General features: G+C 42.8%; 1 protein-coding gene across 11 annotated transcripts; it reads right to left on the bottom strand.

The window, feature by feature from the left end:
• Window positions 1-328: 328 nt before the first annotated feature.
• On the bottom strand, window positions 329-19,315 carry ST3GAL5 (ST3 beta-galactoside alpha-2,3-sialyltransferase 5). 11 transcript variants are annotated; one of them, XM_082236569.1, is made up of 7 exons: window positions 19,201-19,315; window positions 7,415-7,526; window positions 5,278-5,392; window positions 4,532-4,875; window positions 3,820-4,006; window positions 2,771-2,929; window positions 329-657 (listed from the first exon to the last, which is right to left on the bottom strand). In XM_082236569.1, exons 1-7 carry the CDS (start codon window positions 19,283-19,285, stop codon window positions 394-396), a joined length of 1,266 nt encoding a protein of 421 aa, XP_082092695.1. In that variant the 5' UTR covers window positions 19,286-19,315; the 3' UTR covers window positions 329-393. The 11 variants fall into 11 exon arrangements, with proteins under 11 accessions (XP_082092695.1, XP_082092702.1, XP_082092704.1 ...); XM_082236576.1 differs by having other exon boundaries at window positions 7,405-7,526; window positions 19,201-19,283; XM_082236578.1 differs by having other exon boundaries at window positions 7,405-7,526; window positions 19,167-19,279.
• Window positions 19,316-19,996: the final 681 nt, after the last annotated feature.

Consider the following 19,996-nt stretch of genomic DNA (forward strand, 5'->3'; position numbering starts at 1 on the left):
TATGTAATTTGCTAGCAATTCATGTCCCTCCCGGCGTGACGCTGCGCGCTGACGTCACGGGGCTGTAATGGTGGTGTGCCTCGAGATTTTTTTCATGAAACAAGTGTGCCTTTGCCCAAAAAAGGTTGGGAAACACTGACCTATATAATAAAAAGGTTCTGGATCTCTTTCCAAACACTAAACCATTAAATATGCACTAAGGAAATTTAAATTACCCACAAAATCCTTGTGGGAAGCAAAACGTTATTTTCACGTACATTAAAAAATACTTACCCAACTGAACATAAAATTAAAAAGGAAAGCAGCTGAACACGGTAATAAAAAGTCCTTTAGGGCATCCTGCAAGATGGAAAAACAGAGAGTGCCTCCAGTCTTTGGGCTCATTTTCAGTCACTAACTTGTCTTTCTGCAGAAGTCGCAATGTATTCCTCCACTGAGGTCTCTTACAATTCTCTCTTTTATCAGCTTCTGAAGAAATTTTGCTTCTGTAGTCACATTGTGCATTCTCTGGCTGTTCATCGCAGCCATGCAAAGATTGTCAAAATAATGCAATGGGGTGTTGGGCTGACTCAGATCGTATCCGAATCCAGCTATACTCACTTCGTCACATAAATGCGAGGCCAGAACCACTGCCATCACACCGATCGTAGGCACATTCTAAAGGGGAGGAAATTACATTCCCAAATTAGAGTGTTATATTTGTTATATTAGGTTGTTATATTAGGGTGACAATGCCATATTACACACTACTGCTGCTGAAAATCAACTAATTACTAACAAATATAGGAAAGGAATCAATTAATAGATCATCATCTTGTCCAAACACAGGCAACCACAAGATTCCCTAGACTTAAGCCATGCCTGATATTCTTTGGTGTAGTGTGGTGTAGTGGTTAAGAGCGGTAGTCACGTAATCTGGGAAACCGGGTTCGCGTCTCCGCTCCTCCACATGCAGCTGCTGGGTGATCTTGGGCCAGTCACACTTCTGTGAAGTCTCTCAGCCCCACTCACCTCACAGAGTGTTTGTTGTGGGGGAGGAAGGGAAAGGAGAATGTTAGCCGCTTTGAGACTCCTGAAGGGGAGTGAAAGGCGGGATATCAAATCCAAATCCAAACTCTTCTTTGCTTGGTTTAAAAATGAAGAAAATCATGGAGAATGTGCATGCAATTATGATTTCTTATGCTATGTCTGATATTTTGCATTCCACTGCAATTTGTTTAACATGCACAAGTCTGTCTTAAGTTCCTTTAGATACTTTTTTGGCTGTTGCAATATTCTATTTTACATGACCGTTTTTTGTTTTTGTTTTTAAACTGCAGTTTTACTGCGAAAATGTGATCTATCGTTATTTACTGAATTTATTTAGTTACCTAATGCCAAAGGCACCAGGTGACATCAATAAAAATTAGTTAAAGCCATCCAATGCAGTCAATGGCAACTAGTAAAGAAAGAAAACCGACCACAGCAAACAAAGAAAACTAAAAACAAAACCACCACACTAACAATCACACTTTTGATCAAGAATAAAAAGTAAAGTAAAAGTAAAAAGTAAATCAAGAATAAAACTAAATGATGTTAAAGGTACAGCGGTACCTCTAGTTACGGACTCGATCCGTTCCAGGATGCCATTCGCACCCCAAAAATCTGTAACTGGAGCGCTGCTTCTGCGGGCGCAGAAACCCGTAAGTATACACTTTCAGGTTTGCCGCATTTGCAAGCTGAAAAGATGAAACATGAACCTAACACAACACAAGGTATGACTGTATTAGCTGATTATAGATTTGTAGAGCTGGAAGATGGCCAAAAGCTGATAAATTGATCTGTCTTTCAGGTGCGACAAAATTCTTGGCTGTTTTTGCTGCACAAGACTATCAGGGCCACACCTCTGGAAACTTACCAGCTTTGACAGGGAACACCCAGGGGAAGCAGCTGGTATGTAAATATTGTCGATAGATGAGATATGTGTGTCTGTTGCACGTTACATTAAAAAGTACCGTATTTTTCGTCCCATAGGACGCACCTAGTTTTTTTGGGGGGAAATAAAGGAAAATTTCCCCCCCTTTATTTCCCCCCCAAAACCAGGTCGGGGAAACCGAACCAGGTCGAGGAACAGCAGGATGGCGGCGCTGCGCCTCCTTGCTGTCTCCCGAGCTTGTGGGGCTGGCCGATGTCTGTCCGGCGCGCGGGGCGCTCTGCTTCAGAGTGCCTCGCGCGCCAGGCGGCAGACTGCTATCCGCAGCCTAGACAGCCCTGCGGGACCTCCCGCAGGGCTGCCTAGGTTGCGGATGTCTTCCTGAAGCCTGGAGAGCGAGAGGGGTCGGTGTGCACCGACCCCTCTCGCTCTCCAAGCTTCAGCGAAAGCCTGCATTCGCCCCATAGGACGCACCCAGATTTACCCTTCATTTTTGGAGGGGGAAAAGTGTGTCCTATGGGGCGAAAAATACGGTATTTCCATATCCATGTCTAATGGAACTTGTGCAAATTAAACAAATTGCAGTGGAATGCAAAATATCAGCTGAAAGCATGAATGACTGTTGGAATCCAGGGTTCCCCAAACTTGGGTCTTCAACTGTTTCTGGACTACAATTCCCATCACCCCTGTCCTCTGGGTCCTGCTAGCTAGGAAGTGATGGGAGTTGTAGTCCAAAAACAGCTGGAGACCCAAGTTTGGGGAACCCTGGATTAAGGCATTTTCATGTATCCTTAACAATGACTGAACTGCAGCAGAAAAATGCAAGCATCTTCTTTTATCCGCAAAACATACACACACCTTGTCCCAGCCCCAGAACATTGCTCGAGGTTCAGGGTACTCCAGAATATCAAAAGCCGTCTCTTTGACTATTAACGGGTTTAAGATGCGAATGTGCTTAGGTAGCACTGGTATTTTCTCGGCTACCTGCTTCCAAAAAAACAGCTGCATCCAGAGTGGCTGCAAGAAAAAGAATATTAAAATGATTACAAAGCTTGGAATCCATTACGTACATATAACACACACTTCCCAGGGTTATGAGTCATAATACAGTCTAATTTTTATTATACAACTGCCCTCCCAAAACACATTTAGGTTTGGAAAAAATGAAGAGTACACATAGTAATAGTCCCTACTAGCTATTTATGTATAAATCATGGGACTTACATGTTTAAGTCACTCCTAGCCATGATGGAGGTAATGCTTTGCCTCCATGGTGGACTAAATGTTCTTATGTAAAGGTAAAGGGACCACTGACCATTAGGTCCAGTCGTGGCCGACTCTGGGGTTGCGGCGCTCATCTCGCTTTATTGGCCGAGGGAGCCGGCGTACAGCTTCCGGGTCATGTGGCCAGCATGACTAAATCGCTTCTGGCGAACCAGAGCAGCACACGGAAACACCGTTTACCTTCCCACTGGAGCGCTACCTATTTATCTACTTGCACTTTGACGTGCTTTCAAACTGCTAGGTTGGCAGGAGCTGGGACCGAGCAATGGGAGCTCACCCCGTTGCAGGGATTCGAACCGCCAACCTTCTGACTGGCAAGTCCTAGGCTCTGTGGTTTAGACCACAGCGCCACCAATTGGGAGAACAGTGCAATACGTTCCATGAAATGGGATAGACATTCTCAGATTATGCAGACTTCCAAGAATTTTGAACAGTAAACATGAAAACCGTATTGATTCTGGCAGTCCTAAGCTTAAAAAAACCCTCTCAATGTTATTTACACAGGTAATATCAGGGCTTTTTTTCAGCCAGAACTCAGTTCTGGCACCCCTTTTTCTGGAAAGATAGCACTGGGTAACAGGAAACCCAAACGTTGATAAGGTGTTTATATGGCTATTACTTACAAGTGTTTCATTTTTCACCATTGCTTGAATCCAGTCAAAATCAACACTTTTAAACAAAACAGCAACAAATAAGCCATTTGGATAATACTCATGTTCAGATAAGGGGGCACCTTCTGGATAAGTCATCCTTATGGTAGTTTTATTACCAACATCATCTGTGTATCCCTGAACTGGTGCATTATTTAACCTGTAAAGTAAAATAAATCACATGAATGAGTGCCCATCTTAATGAGTTTTGTAAAGACAAACTTAAAAGATCCCTCTGTAGTTCCTGCTTAGCTACAATTTTAGATTCATTTTGAAACGGAAAAGCATACAGTGGTAACTCTGGTTACATACGTTCCGGAGGTCTGTTCTTAACCTGAAACTGTTCTTAACCGAAGCACCACTTTAGCTAATGGGGCCTCCTGCTGCCGCCGCACGATTTCTGTTCTCATCCTGAAGCAAAGTTCTTAACCTGAGGTACTATTTCTGGGTTAGTGGAGTCTGTAACCTGAAGCGTATGTAACCTGAAGCGTATGTAACCTGAGGTACCACTGTAGTGACAATCACATTTTAAACGGTCGTAACTAGAAAACGACCGATCACAAACTGAGCAAAGGAAGCACAAATCTAACAGAGGCCAACGTTTTTTCAGCAAAGATCCTGAATTGCAGTCACAGCTCTATGTTTCACTCAAAACCTTCAAGAGGGGAAAAAAAGCAATATATACCTTATAACAATGTCAAATTGGTTCAGGGCGTAGCCCAACTCCAGTCCATTAAGAACCCCACCACTCCCAACGACAACACAGCGTTTACAAGGCTTCGATTGCAAGCTTTCCGGAAGGTCATATTCAGGTAAAAGTTCCAACAGGTCTTGAAGTTTTTCAGAAAACTTGTGAAATCCAAAGGGCGGTTTGTATTTGAAGATGGCTTCTTGCGTCTTTATGTCTCTTCTTACAAAAGGAGATGCATTCATACTGTACTTTTCCATAAATAACCTGCCCATCCCTTTCTTCACAAAAGATGGCCGGCACTCAGCTTGAACAACTTGCTCAGCATACTTCTGTGCTCTCTAGAAGATGAAGACACAGAAGTTAAGATGTACAGTGGTACTTTGATTTACAAACTTAATCTGTTCCCAAAGTCTGTTCTTAAACTGAAACCGTTGCGCGCTTTCCCTCATGAGGCCTCCCGCCGCCAGTGCCCTTCCACCGTTCGGATTACGTTCCTAGATGGAAGTAAAGTTCTCAAACCAAGACACTATTTCCGGTTTTGCGGAGTTTGTAAACCAAATTGTTCTTAAACCGGACTGTTCTTAAACTGAGGTACGGCTGTACATGCAGTCTTAGAAACTCAGATATCTAAGCTAGGGGCCAAATGGCTCCTTAAACCAGGGTCACAGTCACCAAAACGGAATGTCTAGTTGCCATTTGGGGGCTAAAGTTGTATTTTTCAGTATGACATAATAACTAACCTTTGCGTGCTCCGGGTTGACATAATGAATTCTTGCCATGTCACATTCTTTGGAATGAAAGCTTAATTTGACCATGTAGACAAAGCAAAGGCCAATCACAACTAGGATGACATGTCTAAAAAATAAAAAGGAGAAATTTTGTTATTTCTCTACAAGCATAATAGCACTAAAAGGTGTCCCATAAATGTAATATTTATTCGCAATTCAACACTAAAACGAAAATTACACATACCAATAAAATCAAGAAAGGCTTTCTTTCATTGTATATTTTTGTGTGCAATTTTCTAGAAATTGAAACTGGACAACTTGAGAACAGTCCAAGAACAGTCAGAGTTGGCACACCAACTGAGGCTGGAAATGGGCACTCCAAGCCACTGGTGCCATCTGCGCCTCTAGCAACAGCAATGCATCTAGAAGCTCCCCAAACTGTGTACCTGCTCCTTCAGGGGAAATGCAACTCAACTCAGAGCTGGTACACAAACCAATTCCCAGACTTGAGAACTGCTTGTCCATAGCGTCCCCCCATTCCCCAACTTGCTTCCCTCTCCTGAGCGTAGTAAAATTCACATCTAATATTAAGACTCCAGCTTTTGACACAAAAAACAGACCCAAATAGCAATCCAATGCACACTCACTGAGGTTTAAGTCCCAATGAAATAAGCAGGACTTGAGTAAAAATGCAAAAGACTGTGCTATCAAAACCATTTGATTATATTATCAACCATTTACCGTATTTTTCTGTGTATAAGATTGATGCTTTTTGCTTAAAAAAAATTAGGCAAAAATTGGGTGTCGTCTTATATACGTATCTGAAGAAGTGTGCATGCACATGAAAGCTCATACCAATAACAAACTTAGTTGGTCTCTAAGGTGCTACTGGAAGGAATCCCCCCCCCCCCCGTCTTATATACGGATAGTGAATGCAGAGGGGGGACGTGCAGTTTATGGCAGCAGCAAGCAGGAGATTGGCAGCGGCAATTGGGAGGGTAAGCAACTTAATTTCTTAACTTTGGGTTTAAAAATAGGGGTCGTCTTATACATGGGGGCGTCTTATACACGGGAAAATATGGTACCGGTAATCTGCCATTGGATTAAGGGCTCATCCACATTTTTGCTTGTCCAAGTGGTTTCCCCCTGGCCCCGCTCTTTTCCAAAGGAAAACCTGCTCTTTAGCTATTGTTGTTGTTTAGTCATGTCCGACTCTTAGTGACCCCATGGACCAGAGCACGCCAGGCACTTCTGTCTTCCACTGCCTCCCGCAGTTTAGTCAAACTCATGCTGGTAGCCTCAAGAACACTGTCCAACCATCTCATCCTCTGTTGTCCCCTTCTCCTTGTGCCCTCCACCTTTCCCAACATCGGGCTCTTTTCCAGGGAGTCTTCTCTTCTCATGAGGTGGCCAAAGTATTGGAGCCTCAGTTTCAGGATCTGTCCTTCCAGTGAGCGCTCAGTGAAGATTTCCTTAAGAATGGAGAGGTTTGTTCTTCTTGCAGTCTATGGGACTCTCAAGAGTCTCCTCCAGCACCATAATTTAAAAGCATCAATTCTTCGGCGATCAGCCTTCTCTATGGTCCAGCTCACACTTCCATGCATCACTACTGGGAAAACCAGCACTTTAACTATACGGACCTTTGTTGGCAAGGTGATGTCTCTACTTTTTAAGATGCTGTCTAGGTTTGTCATTGCTTTTCTCCCAAGAAGCAGGCGTCTTTTAATTTTGTGGCTGCTGTCATCATCTTTAGTGATAGATCAGAACAAATGGCAATGAGGGACAAACCTGAATTGCCATTTGCTCCAATTGAGCGCTAAAGAGAGGTTTCCCCCCAGAGGAATGCAGTGGAACAAGAGGAAGTGCGGATAAACCCTAAGTCTGAAAATAGTATTCATAATGCAGTGGAATAATTCAGAAACTTTTTGTAAGCAAAACACAACTTCTTTTTTCTTGTGCTTTCACTGAACCAAGCATGGGTGGTGTTCTTTTTAAAAAAAAATTCCAGGATTTAGTGGCAAATATAACTTTTAAAACAAATCCAGCAGTCAGGCTTTAACACTCTACCCCGTAAGGAGAAATAATAAATGAGATGTTAAACAAGAATTTACGGCCGGTATCATAGACAGAGTCACTTACTTGAAAGTACCTTTTAAAAACCCACTTGGCCTTTTCATCTTCATGTGCAGGTACCTTAGAGCATGGCGCAGAAGACAAGCACTCCTTTTTCAGGTTAATAGTGTGATCTTCACTCCGCATTGCTGCAAAGAGAAATCCCGTTAACAAGGTTAACATTGCACTTTAAAAGAAAACACCCACCCACAGTAATTGATGGTTTCCTCCATGCAAACAGTATCTCTTGCATTTTCTAAAAAACATGACAATAACATGGTGAAAGCTTAATTACAATTTTAGCTCAAAATGCACCCTTTGATAATGAGGTTCTTACATTCCTGCAACATGCAAGAGGGTGCTGACTGAACAGGACTCGGAGAAGATAAAATCCGTTAGAAAGTGTATTTAAAGACCAGTGAATGAGACCAACTATAGTTTGTTAGTCCAGTAGAACCTTAGAGACCAATTAAAGTTTTTATGAAAGATTATAATAATATCAAACAGAAATCAACACCACATTATACATGAATGAATTTTGGAGAAGAAATAAATAAGGAACAACATATACAACTAATGATTATATGGAAAACAAAATAAAACATGAATATTTTAACTATTAAACTTAACTCAAAAGAGCGTCTCCACCCCCCTCGTTCAGCCTGGACACTGAGATCCAGAGCCGAGGGGCTTCTGGCGGTTCCCTCGCTGCAAGAAGCCAAGTTACACGGAACCAGGCAGAGAGCCTTCTTGGAACGCCCTCCCATCAGACGTCAAGGAAATAAGCAGCTATCTTATCTTTAAAAGATATCTGAAGGCAGCCCTGTTTAGGGAAGTTTTTAAGTTTTTAATATTTAACACTCGATTGGAAGCCGCCCAGAGCGGCTGGGAAACTCAGCCAGATGGGTGGGGTATAAAGAATTTATTATTATTATTATTATTATTAGCAAGATTAAAATTAACTATGCCTTAACCATTGCTGAATTCTACATTATCCTGGCTGTCTCACCTACATGGCTTTTGGTTTAAGAGTTCCCAATCCAGAGTTAGATTCCAGGGAAGAGGCTCCTGTGATCTTAGATAGAAGTTAAATGAATCTGTTATTCCAGGATATTTGATCCTGGAAAAATTCAAACGAAAAATGGCTACAGGTAAAAACTAAAGAAAAATGTTTTAATTTTTCCCCCCATAGTGAAGCCTGAACCTCGAGCAGGAATAAGAGCTGTCCAAAAAGGATTTGGAAAATTCTGCACTGATAATAATAATAATAATAATAATAATAATAATACCCCGCTCTCCCCAGCCAGGACCGGGCTCAGGGTGGATAAGTTTCACTTGGTGTAAAATTATTACAACTAGTAAGAATGGAAGCTAAAGGCAAAGTTTTCTTCTCTGTGTGTATTCCAGAGAAGATATGCTATCAAAGGACGCAAGAATAAACTGCATCTGTGAAAAAGAGATGAAGCGAAGATGGAGTCCAGAGAAGGAAAAGGCCACTTCTATCTTTTCCCTGACATTCCAAAAATCTTCTCTTGCTTGTCGATTGTTTTAATCTAGGCATAGGTTAACTCGGCCCTCCCGATGTTTTGGGACTACAACTCCCATCATCCCTAGCTAACAGGACCAGTGGTCAGGGATGATGGGAATTGTAGTCCCAAAACATCGGGAGGGCCAAGTTTGCCTATGCCTGTTTTCATCCCTGCTTGCTCAAAACTAAAATCTGCCTCAATCTGGCAAGTGGCAGTTCACAGGGCAAACACTTGCAGAAACAGTTCCTCATTGTTCTAGGGTCTGGCATTATCCCAAGCCTTCTCGGGGTATAAGGGATTCTCACGAAGGTCACTCAGAGCGGCTAAAGAGCCTTATGTCTTCTTCTTCATCCTGGTACATGATCTCAGCCTGACTGAAACCTTGCCAAGCCTTATGTTGTTCTATGTTCTGGCTGGGAGAGAGACACTTCTGCCAACTGCATGGGTACAGAAAGACCTGTGTGCATTCCTAGAACAAGCTACTGTAATGGGAAAAAGAGGGCAGGAGTGATTGAAGGGAAGGGCAAAAAAATAACCGCACACCCTAGATACACACTAAACCACATCGACTCCCTAGAGCACTTCTGCTACGGGGCAGCTTTATAAATTAAGTAAGCAAATAACTAAATGTGGGGAAAGCAAAACGTTACTTAGAGAAGGATCTAAAATATTTTCCTTGAGGCTTGAATTCGTTCTGAAGATTGAAAGCTCTTGACTGGCTTGGGAGCAGAAGAACAGACTCTAACCAAACTGAGCTAGATTCCAGATTATTTGATGTTTTAATGTGTTGTAAGCTGCTTGGAGATTTTTTTCTTTAATATATAAGCAGTATAGAAATGCAAGGAATAATAATAATAATAATAATAATAATAATAATAATAATAATAATAAAATAATCTTATTGTAAAAAAGCAGCTAGACATTCCATTGTGGAGACCATAACCTAGATTTAAGGTGCCATTTGGCGATTAGCTTATATATCTGAGTTTCTAAGTAGGTCAATAACTGTGACTCAATTCAGTAGATGATGAACTCTTAAAGTGGTTAACCGCACAGTATGAATCTTCCCTTGTCCTCCAGATAATTAGCTGTGTAACTCCCTTAACACATTTCCCAGGAACTTCTGGGCTTTGAAGGGATCCACTTAAGGTTCACACTTTGCTGCTTTCTTGCTTTCTAAAAAAAGAGAGGGTATTTTCATTCTCTATGACGGCTTTGCATCATACACTCCACCTGCCTTAAAGGCGTCAAGTGAAATCCACTGTGTGTCATAAAGCTACCCAAGATCACTGACTGATAAAGGACCTACAGAAATAAAATACCGATTGTCATAATGACAGGGGGCTATGTCTTTCGTGACAGCAGCCACGAAATTAAAAGACGCCTGCTTCTTGGGAGAAAAGCAATGACAAACCTAGGCAGCATCTTAAATAGTAGAGACATCACCTTGCCAACAAAGTCCGTATAGTAAAAGCTATGGTTTTCCCAGTAGTGATGTATGGAAGTGAGAGCTGGACCATAAAGAAGGCTGATCGCCGAAGAATTGATGCTTTTGAATTATGGTGATGGAGGAGACTCTTGAGAGTCCCATGGACTGCAAGAAGATCAAACCTATCCATTCTTAAAGAAATCAGCCCTGAGTGCTCCCTGGAAGGACAGATCCTGAAGCTGAGGCTCCAATACTTAGGCCACCTCATGAGAAGAGAAGACTCCCTGGAAAAGACCCTGATGTTGGGAAAGATGGAGGGCACAAGGAGAAGGGGACGACAGAGGATGAGATGGCTGGACAGTGTTCTCGAAGCTACCAGCATGAGTTTGACCAAACTGCGGGAGGCAGTGGAAGACAGGAGGGCCTGGCGTGCTCTGGTCCATGGGGTCACGAAGAGCCGGACACGACTAAACGACTAAACAACAACAACAACAACAACAACAACATGTCTTCACCACGGGGCAGCAGAGCCTTTAACTGCAAACATCCCCCCGGAGGGTGGGGACGCATACGTCCCTGCATTCTGCGCATGAAATATACTGAAATCCTCCTAGAAGAAAACCACACAGAGTCAGGAGTGAAGGTTTTATCCTCACTGCAACAGTATTGTCAAAAGATAACAGCAACTCCTCTTGTATACGGAAGAACAAAAAGCTGTGTGTTCAGGACACGATTTGACGCATTTGCTGCCTGGACTCAATGACTTCAACCCCTGAGAATCAAGTCTGCTTCTGCCTCCATAATCTTATCTCAGGTTTCTTGAGCAGCTGGCTATTAAACTGTGCAGGCATGACCATGATTTCACAGCACCACCCGTATCTGCCTGCCATCTCCACATCTTCACACTATTCCATTGTGAAAACTATGCATTGTAGGGGTTTTATTTTTAGCCAGAGAGGCATCTGCGCAGCCTCACAGCTCACCCAAGAATTAACTGCACCCAGACACCAGAGTATGCAACATTTTGAAAGGCAGTTATAAAAATGTCTGCCAGGTTCTCAAGTTCCGTTTTCATTCACATATTTTTAAATATATATTAGGCTTGCATTGTTTGCAGAGTACTTCTAATGTAGGAGTGCAAATATCCAGAGTGTGAAAATCAGATGGGATTACTATGAGGAATTATGAAATATGCATCAAGCCATTGTGTCTGCTATGAAAGCATGGCGTTGACTGGGTTTGAGTCACTGACAATAATTTCTGATCAAATCCCACAACCCTCTGCATCTCTGGCCATTTGCTCTACTGTCCATTTCTCTTGCTTGACAAGTCACGTACACAGCCCAGTTGCTGAAAAACATCTTCATGTATGTAACAACGGCCGCAAGAGTTCTAATAGCACAAGGATGGAAGACTGAAGAAACCCCAACTAAAGAATCATGGCAAGAAAAATTGATGGACTATGCAGAACTGGCAAAACTGACATATAAGCTACGGGACAAGGATAACTGTGACTTTAAAGATGAATGGGAACCCTTTACAAAGTATTTGAAGACGCAACAAAGCAAACTGGACTCCTTGGCTGGCTTTGAGTAAACATTCACAAACTTTTTATTGATAATAATCAGCTAAATAGTTTGAGGATCTATACAACTTTGTAACATGCAGAAAACAGCAAATTTAGAGAAATCAAAGACTGGAACTGAGGGAAGTCAGGGTGGGGGTAGGTGGGTTCTGTGGGGGGAGGGAGGAAAAATGGGGAAAAAATAAGGATGACATGTTTTTGGATAATATGTTTTGTTTTAATTTTGAATAAAAAAAAATAGAAAAAAGAGAAAAAAAGAAGAAATCTGATTGGTTCTTACGAACACTGTGTAAAGATGGGGTGTGGATGGGGGTGTGGAGATACACACTTTGTACTTCCTCGGAGAGCCTGACCAGTCAAAGCCTCGTGTCTTATTTTAATCAGGGTCCAGTCCTTTTCCTTTGGCCTCAGAACTGCTGTTGTTTGAGCATGAATTAATATCTGCAACATGATACAGCTCTGACTCTATTCTAGAAGCCTTCGGCTTTTTCAAAGTACGATCTCTAAGTGTTTTAGCATAAATGCATTTTATATTTATCTATGAAATGTTTCCAAAGTTTGAAAGCAAGTGTTAAGAGGACAGTAATAAATTAAGAATGGAAAGGAAGGAAGGGCAACGCCCTCATTAGAGATGCCAAAATTCTGTTAAGCCACCCAGTGCATGCAAATATCTACCACTGTTCCATCTACAGTGGTACCTCGGGTTAAGAACTTAATTTGTTCTGGAGGTCTGTTCTTAACCTGAAACTGTTCTTAACCTGAGGTACCGCTTTAGCTAATGGGGCCTCCCGCTGCCATTGTGCAATTTCTGTTCTCATCCTGAAGCAAAGTTCTTAACCTGAGGTACTATTTCTAGGTTAGCGGAGTCTGTAACCTAAAGCGTCTGTAACCTGAAGCGTCTGTAACCCGAGGTGCCACTGTATTTTTAAACGTTATAAAAATGATGTGCAGATGTATTTCAACACCAGGATGCCAAAACTTCTAGACAATGGCTGTGTACACACTACCAGCTTAAAGGTTAATTTCACTATGTTTTAAACGCATTTGCACCCTGTTGTACACATAAGCACAGTTTGAGATGTATCTACATCACTCACTGCATGTGAATGGCATGCAGAGATCAGTCAGGAATGCCTTTACCCAATGAGCAGTTCTCAATTCAAATCAAAGCTGATTTTGGGGGGAAATGCAGTATTTCACAAGAAACTACAGGATAGATATGGATTGTGGCTGACGTCGTGTATACAAGCTTTTCCAAGACAGCAGTGGGAGAACATAGGATGAAGAGTAAACAGAAATGTGTAGTTACAGATAGGTAGCCTGGAAAGATAGGTAGCCTGGATAGGTAGACTGGAAAGAGAAGCTGCTGAATTGCAACTCATTACCAAACTTAAAACCATGGAGAGACCTGGTTTGAACAAAGACATTGGATTCTTATCCCATTATACATGACTAAGCCATTTTTCACCTTCTCACCCCTTGCCTTTTCCTGTAAGACCTATTGCAGTCGTTAAGAGTCGTCAACAGGCTCATCTCAGCTATCTGCCAATCTCCCATTCCCACCACCCTTCTGAGTAATACCCCTCCCCACCTTCTCACTATATAGAAGGATCTGGCAACTTCTGTTTCAGTGTATCTGAAGAAGTGTGCATGCACACGAAAGCTCATACCAAGAACTAACTTAGTTGGTCTTTAAGGTGCTACTGGAAGGAATTTTTTTATTCAGAAATGTGTAGACAGCCAGTGTTAGAAATTCAGATATATAAGATAGGAGCCAAATGACCCCTTAAACCAGGATTACAGTCACCAAAACGGAATGCCTAGTTGCCATTTTTGGGCCAGGTGATTCAAAAGTTGCATTTTTCAATATGATTTTTAGGTTCCTAAAATTCATTCTGATTGTGCATACAAAATATAACAGGTAGAATTCAACAGGATGTGAAAACGGTCAAGATCCAAGGATTCCCCAGGCATGCACCTCCATCTGGGGGAGACAGCGGGCATCATCCTGGCATCATCTTCACTTGGTCGCAAGCCCCCAAGAGCCGCACACACGCTCCACGCGGCTCTTTAAAGGGAGCGCTGAGCAGAGCCTCCCGTCTGCATTCGCTCCATAAGACACACACACATTTCCCCTTACTTTTTAGGAGGGGAAAAGTGTGTCTTATAGAGCGAAAAATATGGTATTTTACAACTAAGCGGTGTATAATTTTTATAAAATAAATAAATAAAATTAATATTCCTGCTGGCAGTGCCTGGCAGAAAGCTCCAAAATGGGGTGTTCTTAGGGTGGGGCTGAGCTGGGCATAATCTGCCAGCTCACCTTCTGCTGTGAGTGGCCAAACTGCAGACGTGCAATAGCTCTGCTGTTCCACCAAAATGTTGCAGTGAGCAGTCTTTGCTGCTACTGACTAGGAAAGCAATAAACAAGCAAATACGTCTTGTGGGTCTCCTCATACCGTATGTGCAAGATTTGTAAAGTATCAGATAATGTGGTCTCTGCCCCTCATAGCTTTACACCACAATAAAGCATTTAGGCTCAATGCTCTAAAAGACTGTTTTTTTCTCCAATGATTTCGTCTCACAGTCATGCTTGTGGTTATCTCAAACACCACCAGTTTTGAATACACCTATTATTTATTTTTGTTTCATCTACATGACTAACAATACTTCAATGTGCACAATCGCCACTTTCCCTTAAAATGTGAACTCTTTTAGATCAGAAGTGGATTTCTTCAGAACAGAATGGTGGAAGAATATCATTCTCTAAAACGAGAAAGGAATTGTACTTCAAAGGAACTAAATACGCACACAGCATCCATTTAATTGCAGGTTTTACTCACACAAAAAGCAGCTACGAAGAGTGAAACGTTCACCGTGTGTTACAGATATATCTTTATCAAGGGGAAAACATTCTTATTTATTCCTTCATGAAAACTTCAGAATGTTGAAGCTCTGTTTTCATTTGTTTGTTTGTTCTACCATTATTTTAATAACTATTTTTGCCCCCCCTCCTTTTTTGTGCTGAATTCAGAGGCCAGGCTGCTCACGGTTTGAGCATATTATACTTATCCTGGCCCAACTGCACCCACTGCTAATTAGCTTCCGGGCCCAAATCAAAGTACTGGATTTGACCTCTCTCCATATAAACCGTCCTGGACAGATAATACTCTGAGGCCCTTCTTTGTGGGCCTCCTCCGTGAGAGGTCCGGATTATGGCAACACGAGAACAGGGTCTTTTCTGCAGTGGCTCCCCGTCTGTGGAATGCTCTCCCCAGGGAGGTTCGCCTGGCGCCTTCATTATACAACTTTAGGCATCAGGCGAAAACGTTCCTCTTCAAACAGGCTGAAAACATCCTGTATCCTTTCACATGCATTCGGTGGGACGGGGAATATTGTTTCGTTCTTGTTTTTATTATGTAGTTTGTTTTTTCCCCTTGCATTTTTAAGCTGAGATCTACAGATGAAGGAGGGTATACAAATTTAATTTAATTAATAAATAATAATAATAATAATAATAATGGCCAGGTCCCCTAACCTACTTAAAGCATTTTTACCCAGTAGAGGCTGGTCCACCAAAATGAATGGGCCACTACCTCACCCATCTTTAGGGTTTAGGGAAGCTTTTAATGTTTGATGCGTTACTGTATTTTAATATTGTTTTGGAAGCCGCCCAGAGTGGCTGAGAAAACCCAGCCAGATGGGAGGGGTATAAATTATTATTATTATTATTATTATTATTATTATTAATAAAGCATTTAGGCTCAATGCTCAAAATACTTTCTTCTCCAATGATTTTGTCTCGCAGTCATGCTTGTGATGATAATAATAATATTATTACAGTGGTACCTCGGGTTACATAGGCTTCAGGTTACAGACTCCGCTAACCCAGAAATAGTACCTTGGGTTAAGAACTTTGCTTCAGGATGAGAACAGAAATCGTGCTCCGGTGGCGCGGCGGCAGCAGGAGGCCCCATTAGCTAAAGTGGTGCTTCAGGTTAAGAACGGACCTCCAGAAGGAATTAAGTACTTAACCTGAGGTACCACTGTATTAATAATAATAATCTCATCCTGCCCTCTGCCTGCGCATACCTGCCTTCTTTCTTACACCCAGGTCCAGTGGGTAGCACTGCCTATGGGTTTTCTCTTCCTCAGCCTCAGTGCTGCCCTCAAAGAACTTCAACGGAGAGGAAGATGGGGAGAAAACTAAAATTAGTTGACTCTGCCTCATTTGTTGACTCATTAGCTCCAGTTCCAACTACCACCTGCCATTTGAGTCCCAATGGGCTTTATTAGAAAAAGCTCCCTGAGGGGCGTACGAAAGCCAGTAGTCAGTTCTTGTCTTCAGCCTTACGAACCTAAAAGACAGAAGACACGCGAAAGAGGGATGGGGATGAGGGAGGGAGAAAGAGGCAGGTTCGGGCACCAGTTCTTAAAGGTTCCAGTTTGTTTGTTTGCACATTTATAGTGCATGTATAATGAAAGGGTTGGTGCCGTGTTGTTTTTACTGTAATTATTTGTATGGTTTTAATCGCTTTAACAGATATATTGTTCTACCACTGTTAAGACTGTGACTGTCAGCACTGTCAATATACAGTTGAAACTCGAAAAATTAGAATATTGTGGAAAAGTTCATTTATTTCAGCAATTCAACTTAAAAGGTGAAACTAATGTATGAGATAGACTCATGACATGCAAAGCGAGATATGGCAAGCCTTTGGGGTTTTCATCAGCTGTACGCCATGATCATCACAATTATAACAAAGAAATACACAATCTTCTAATTTTTCGAGTTTCACCTGTACACTTCTCTTCTGCAGTTTTAAAAAACCTCACTCGGGGGTAGAAATTGGCATAAGAGGCTTGTATGAACGGCCAATTTTTTCCTGAACCATGTTCCACAATGCCAATCCAGTCATCATCTTGAGCAAATGCAATACTCCACTCATAGGCAACTGTTCTTTTAATTAATAAAATGAGTGTTTAAAAGGTCAAAAGGGCCTGCGGGCGGAAGGTGGTACTTGGAACCCGTGTTCAAAATTCACCTGGAAGTCCATCTTTAACAGGGTGGAATTTATGCTTTTCATTCTGAACCAGGGCAAAGTGTAGGTTGAGTGTACAGTATTCTGAAAGGGGCTGGATGGCCATTTGTCATGGATGCTTTAGATGACATTCCTGCATTGCAGGCCGTTGGACTTCAGAGTCCCTTCCAACTCTGTGATTCTAATAAAGAGTTTTAATTCTAACAATGTTTAATTGGTTTTTAATTATTGCTTTCCACCCCCCCCATGTTTTTAACTGTTCTTATTTTTATCTGCAAGCCACCTTGAGTCCCTGTAAGGGAAAAAGGTAGATTATAAAGAAGAAGAAGGAGGAGGAGGAGGAGGAGGAGGAGGAGGAGGAGGAGGAGGAACAACAACACATAGAGCAGCTTACAGCAGGCAAAGAAGAAAAATTATTTTTTTTGGAAAAACAGTACGTATAGGAGAGGCAGGGCCAGAATTCTAAAAATTCGAAAACTGGCTGGGATGGAAACAATTCAGGTAGCCTGATGGAATAACTGCAGCTTGAAAGAACGACGACTTACATGCAACCAAAGGCAGCAAGAGACATTGAATAGCGCTGCTTATTTTTTCTACCTCATGCTTTCTGGTGGAAGAGGAGATCTGTAACCCCCCTCTTCTCTCAAACTTCTCACCCCCCTAGAATCTGGAAGAGGGGCCAAAAATATTGTATATAAATACAGAGGTTCAGAAAGCCTGATTTAGTCTCCAACTACACCAAAACTATTATCCAATTCACACAAACCTGTTACAATTCTCCGGAGCAAAACACTGAATAGTAAAGTCACATTCACTAAGCCACACTTATTCTGGAATTTTATTTTCACGAACAGTCACCATTACTATGATATTGCTTTGTCGATGTAATTACATTAAAAAATACTGAAATTTCTGATTGTGCATGTTAATGGGGGGAAATAGTTGCAAAGCAAGTGAGGGAAAGGGTCAGCCGATTAGAAAGAAAAAAAGACAGAGGCCAGATGGGCATGAAAGGAGATCACAGATCTATATCGCTGGCCATTTGCCAGCCAAATACAGGAGACTGAAAGCAACACCAACCCTACTCAGAGTACACCTACTGAAGTTCACAGACATGGCTAATTTAGGTCCATTCATTGCGATGGATCTACTCCGAGCGGAACTTTTGGGGCACAACCCCAGGTGTCCATAATGGCGAAGCTAACTAAGAGCTGAGCAGTTTGGGGGCATCAGGATGAGCAGGAGACCGAGAGTGCTGATCCACAACAATGAGGGCACAACCCACCGGGAAACCTTATAGAAGTGAATGGGAACTTTCCTTTTTCTTGCAAGGAGAGTCGGTGTCACACAGGCTGGGACCTGGGAGGCCAGGGTTCAAATCCCTGCTCCACCACGTGAAACTCATTGGTTTGACCTTGGGCCTCTCAGCCTAAACCACCTCACAGGGTTGTTGTGGGGGATAAAACGAGGGGGAGCAGCTGGGTGGTTAGGAAGAGAACCATGAACCCCATAGAGAAAATGCAATAAATGCAACGATATGCAATAAATAAATAAACGCATTAAAATTCGGTAAATAAATGCAATAAAAAATAAATATATTAAAATGCAATACATAAATAAATAAATGCAATAAATAAATGTTGTGGGGGATTAAACGAGGGAGAGCAGCTGGGTGGTTCGGAAGAGAACCATGCGCACCACCTGAGCACCGTAGAGAAAATGCAATATATGCAACAAAATGCAATAAATAAATAAATGCATTAAAATACAATAAATAAATACATTAAAATGCAATACATAAATAAATGCAACAAATAAATGCAATAAATAGCCCAACCAACCAACCAAATAATCAATCAATCAATTAATCACCCAAGAAAATGCCAATAAGGCTTTGCTCGGGAGAACTTACCCGGGTGCGGGCCGTAGCCCAGCGGGAAAGAGCGCCTGCTCCGCATGCAGAACGTCCCTGGTTCGATCCCCGAACGCTGCGCCTCCCACCCGAGAAAACCCTGCAGTGCCCACCTGCCAGTCAGTGCAGCCGACGCTGACCCAGGCGGGCCAATGACCTGGCTCAGCCTAACGCAGCTGCCGAGGCTGCTCTCCCTCTCCGAACCAGGGAGCCCTCCCGTTACTTGGCGACCGCGCGGGCCCGCCTCCGCAGCCAGCCGGGCCAATCACCGCCGCCTGTACCTGCCCGTTACCTCTGCACGGCCGGGCGACGACTCCGCGCTTTACCTGCGGAGGGATACGCTGCCTCTGCGAACCGAACCCGGCCCTGCTTCTCCCTCCGCGCTGGGCCTCGTGAGCGACAAAGTCCCATCGGCGAGAGAGGCGCCCAGGGCGAAAGCGGGGACGCTGGCACGCAGCGGGCAGCGGGATGGTGGACAGCCGGGCCCGTCGCCGAGCACGTGGCCCAGGGCCAGCCAATAGCTGGCAGCGAAAGAGGGAGAGCGAGAGGGGATGGGTGACCAAGAAGCAGCCCACAGAGCTAGGAATGATGCAGAGCGACACGCTCGAGCCCTTTCTGAAGGAGATTTTTTTATTTATACTTTTCGCTGGAATACTTCTTATTCAGATAGGAGAGATAGGAGCTTTTTTTTTTTTAATTGTCCCTGTTGCAAACAAAAATTGCCCTTTTCCCTTATGGGGTATCCAAGAGCCCATATAGAGTCCTTACATAGGTTCCCTATTGGTAGGAGAGAATAACAGAGGCCAACCAGAGAATATTGAGAAGCAAAGCAGCTAGTAAACTTGATCTTTATTTATCTCTTGCAACAGGGTGCTCCCCTCACCCGCAGGAAAGGAGGAGGAACCCAGAACAATGGCACACAAGGCCTTATAAAGACTTTTGAAATTGCCACCCTGTAGATCAAGGTGCTGGAGGAGACTCTTGAGAGTTCCCACGGACTGCAAGAAGTACAAACCTATCCATTCTGAAGGAAATCAGCCCTGAGTGCTCACTGGAAGGACAGATCCTGAAGCTGAGGCTCCAATACTTTGGCCACCTCATGAGAAGAGAAGACTCCCTGGA

Source organism: Podarcis vaucheri (assembly GCF_965113315.1).
Source record: "Podarcis vaucheri genome assembly, chromosome: 9".
NCBI lineage: Eukaryota > Metazoa > Chordata > Lepidosauria > Squamata > Lacertidae > Podarcis > Podarcis vaucheri.

Coding starts and splice junctions, on each gene's coding strand:
- ST3GAL5 (XM_082236569.1), bottom strand. CDS start 19,285: ATGGGACTTTGTCGCTCACGAGGCCCAGCGCGGAGGGAGAAGCAGGGC. Junction 7,527..19,200: donor GGCAGCGTATCCCTCCGCAG/GTAAAGCGCGGA, acceptor TTCTCTTTGCAG/CAATGCGGAGTGAAGATCAC. Junction 5,393..7,414: donor GCCAAGTGGGTTTTTAAAAG/GTACTTTCAAGT, acceptor TTTATTTTTTAG/ACATGTCATCCTAGTTGTGA.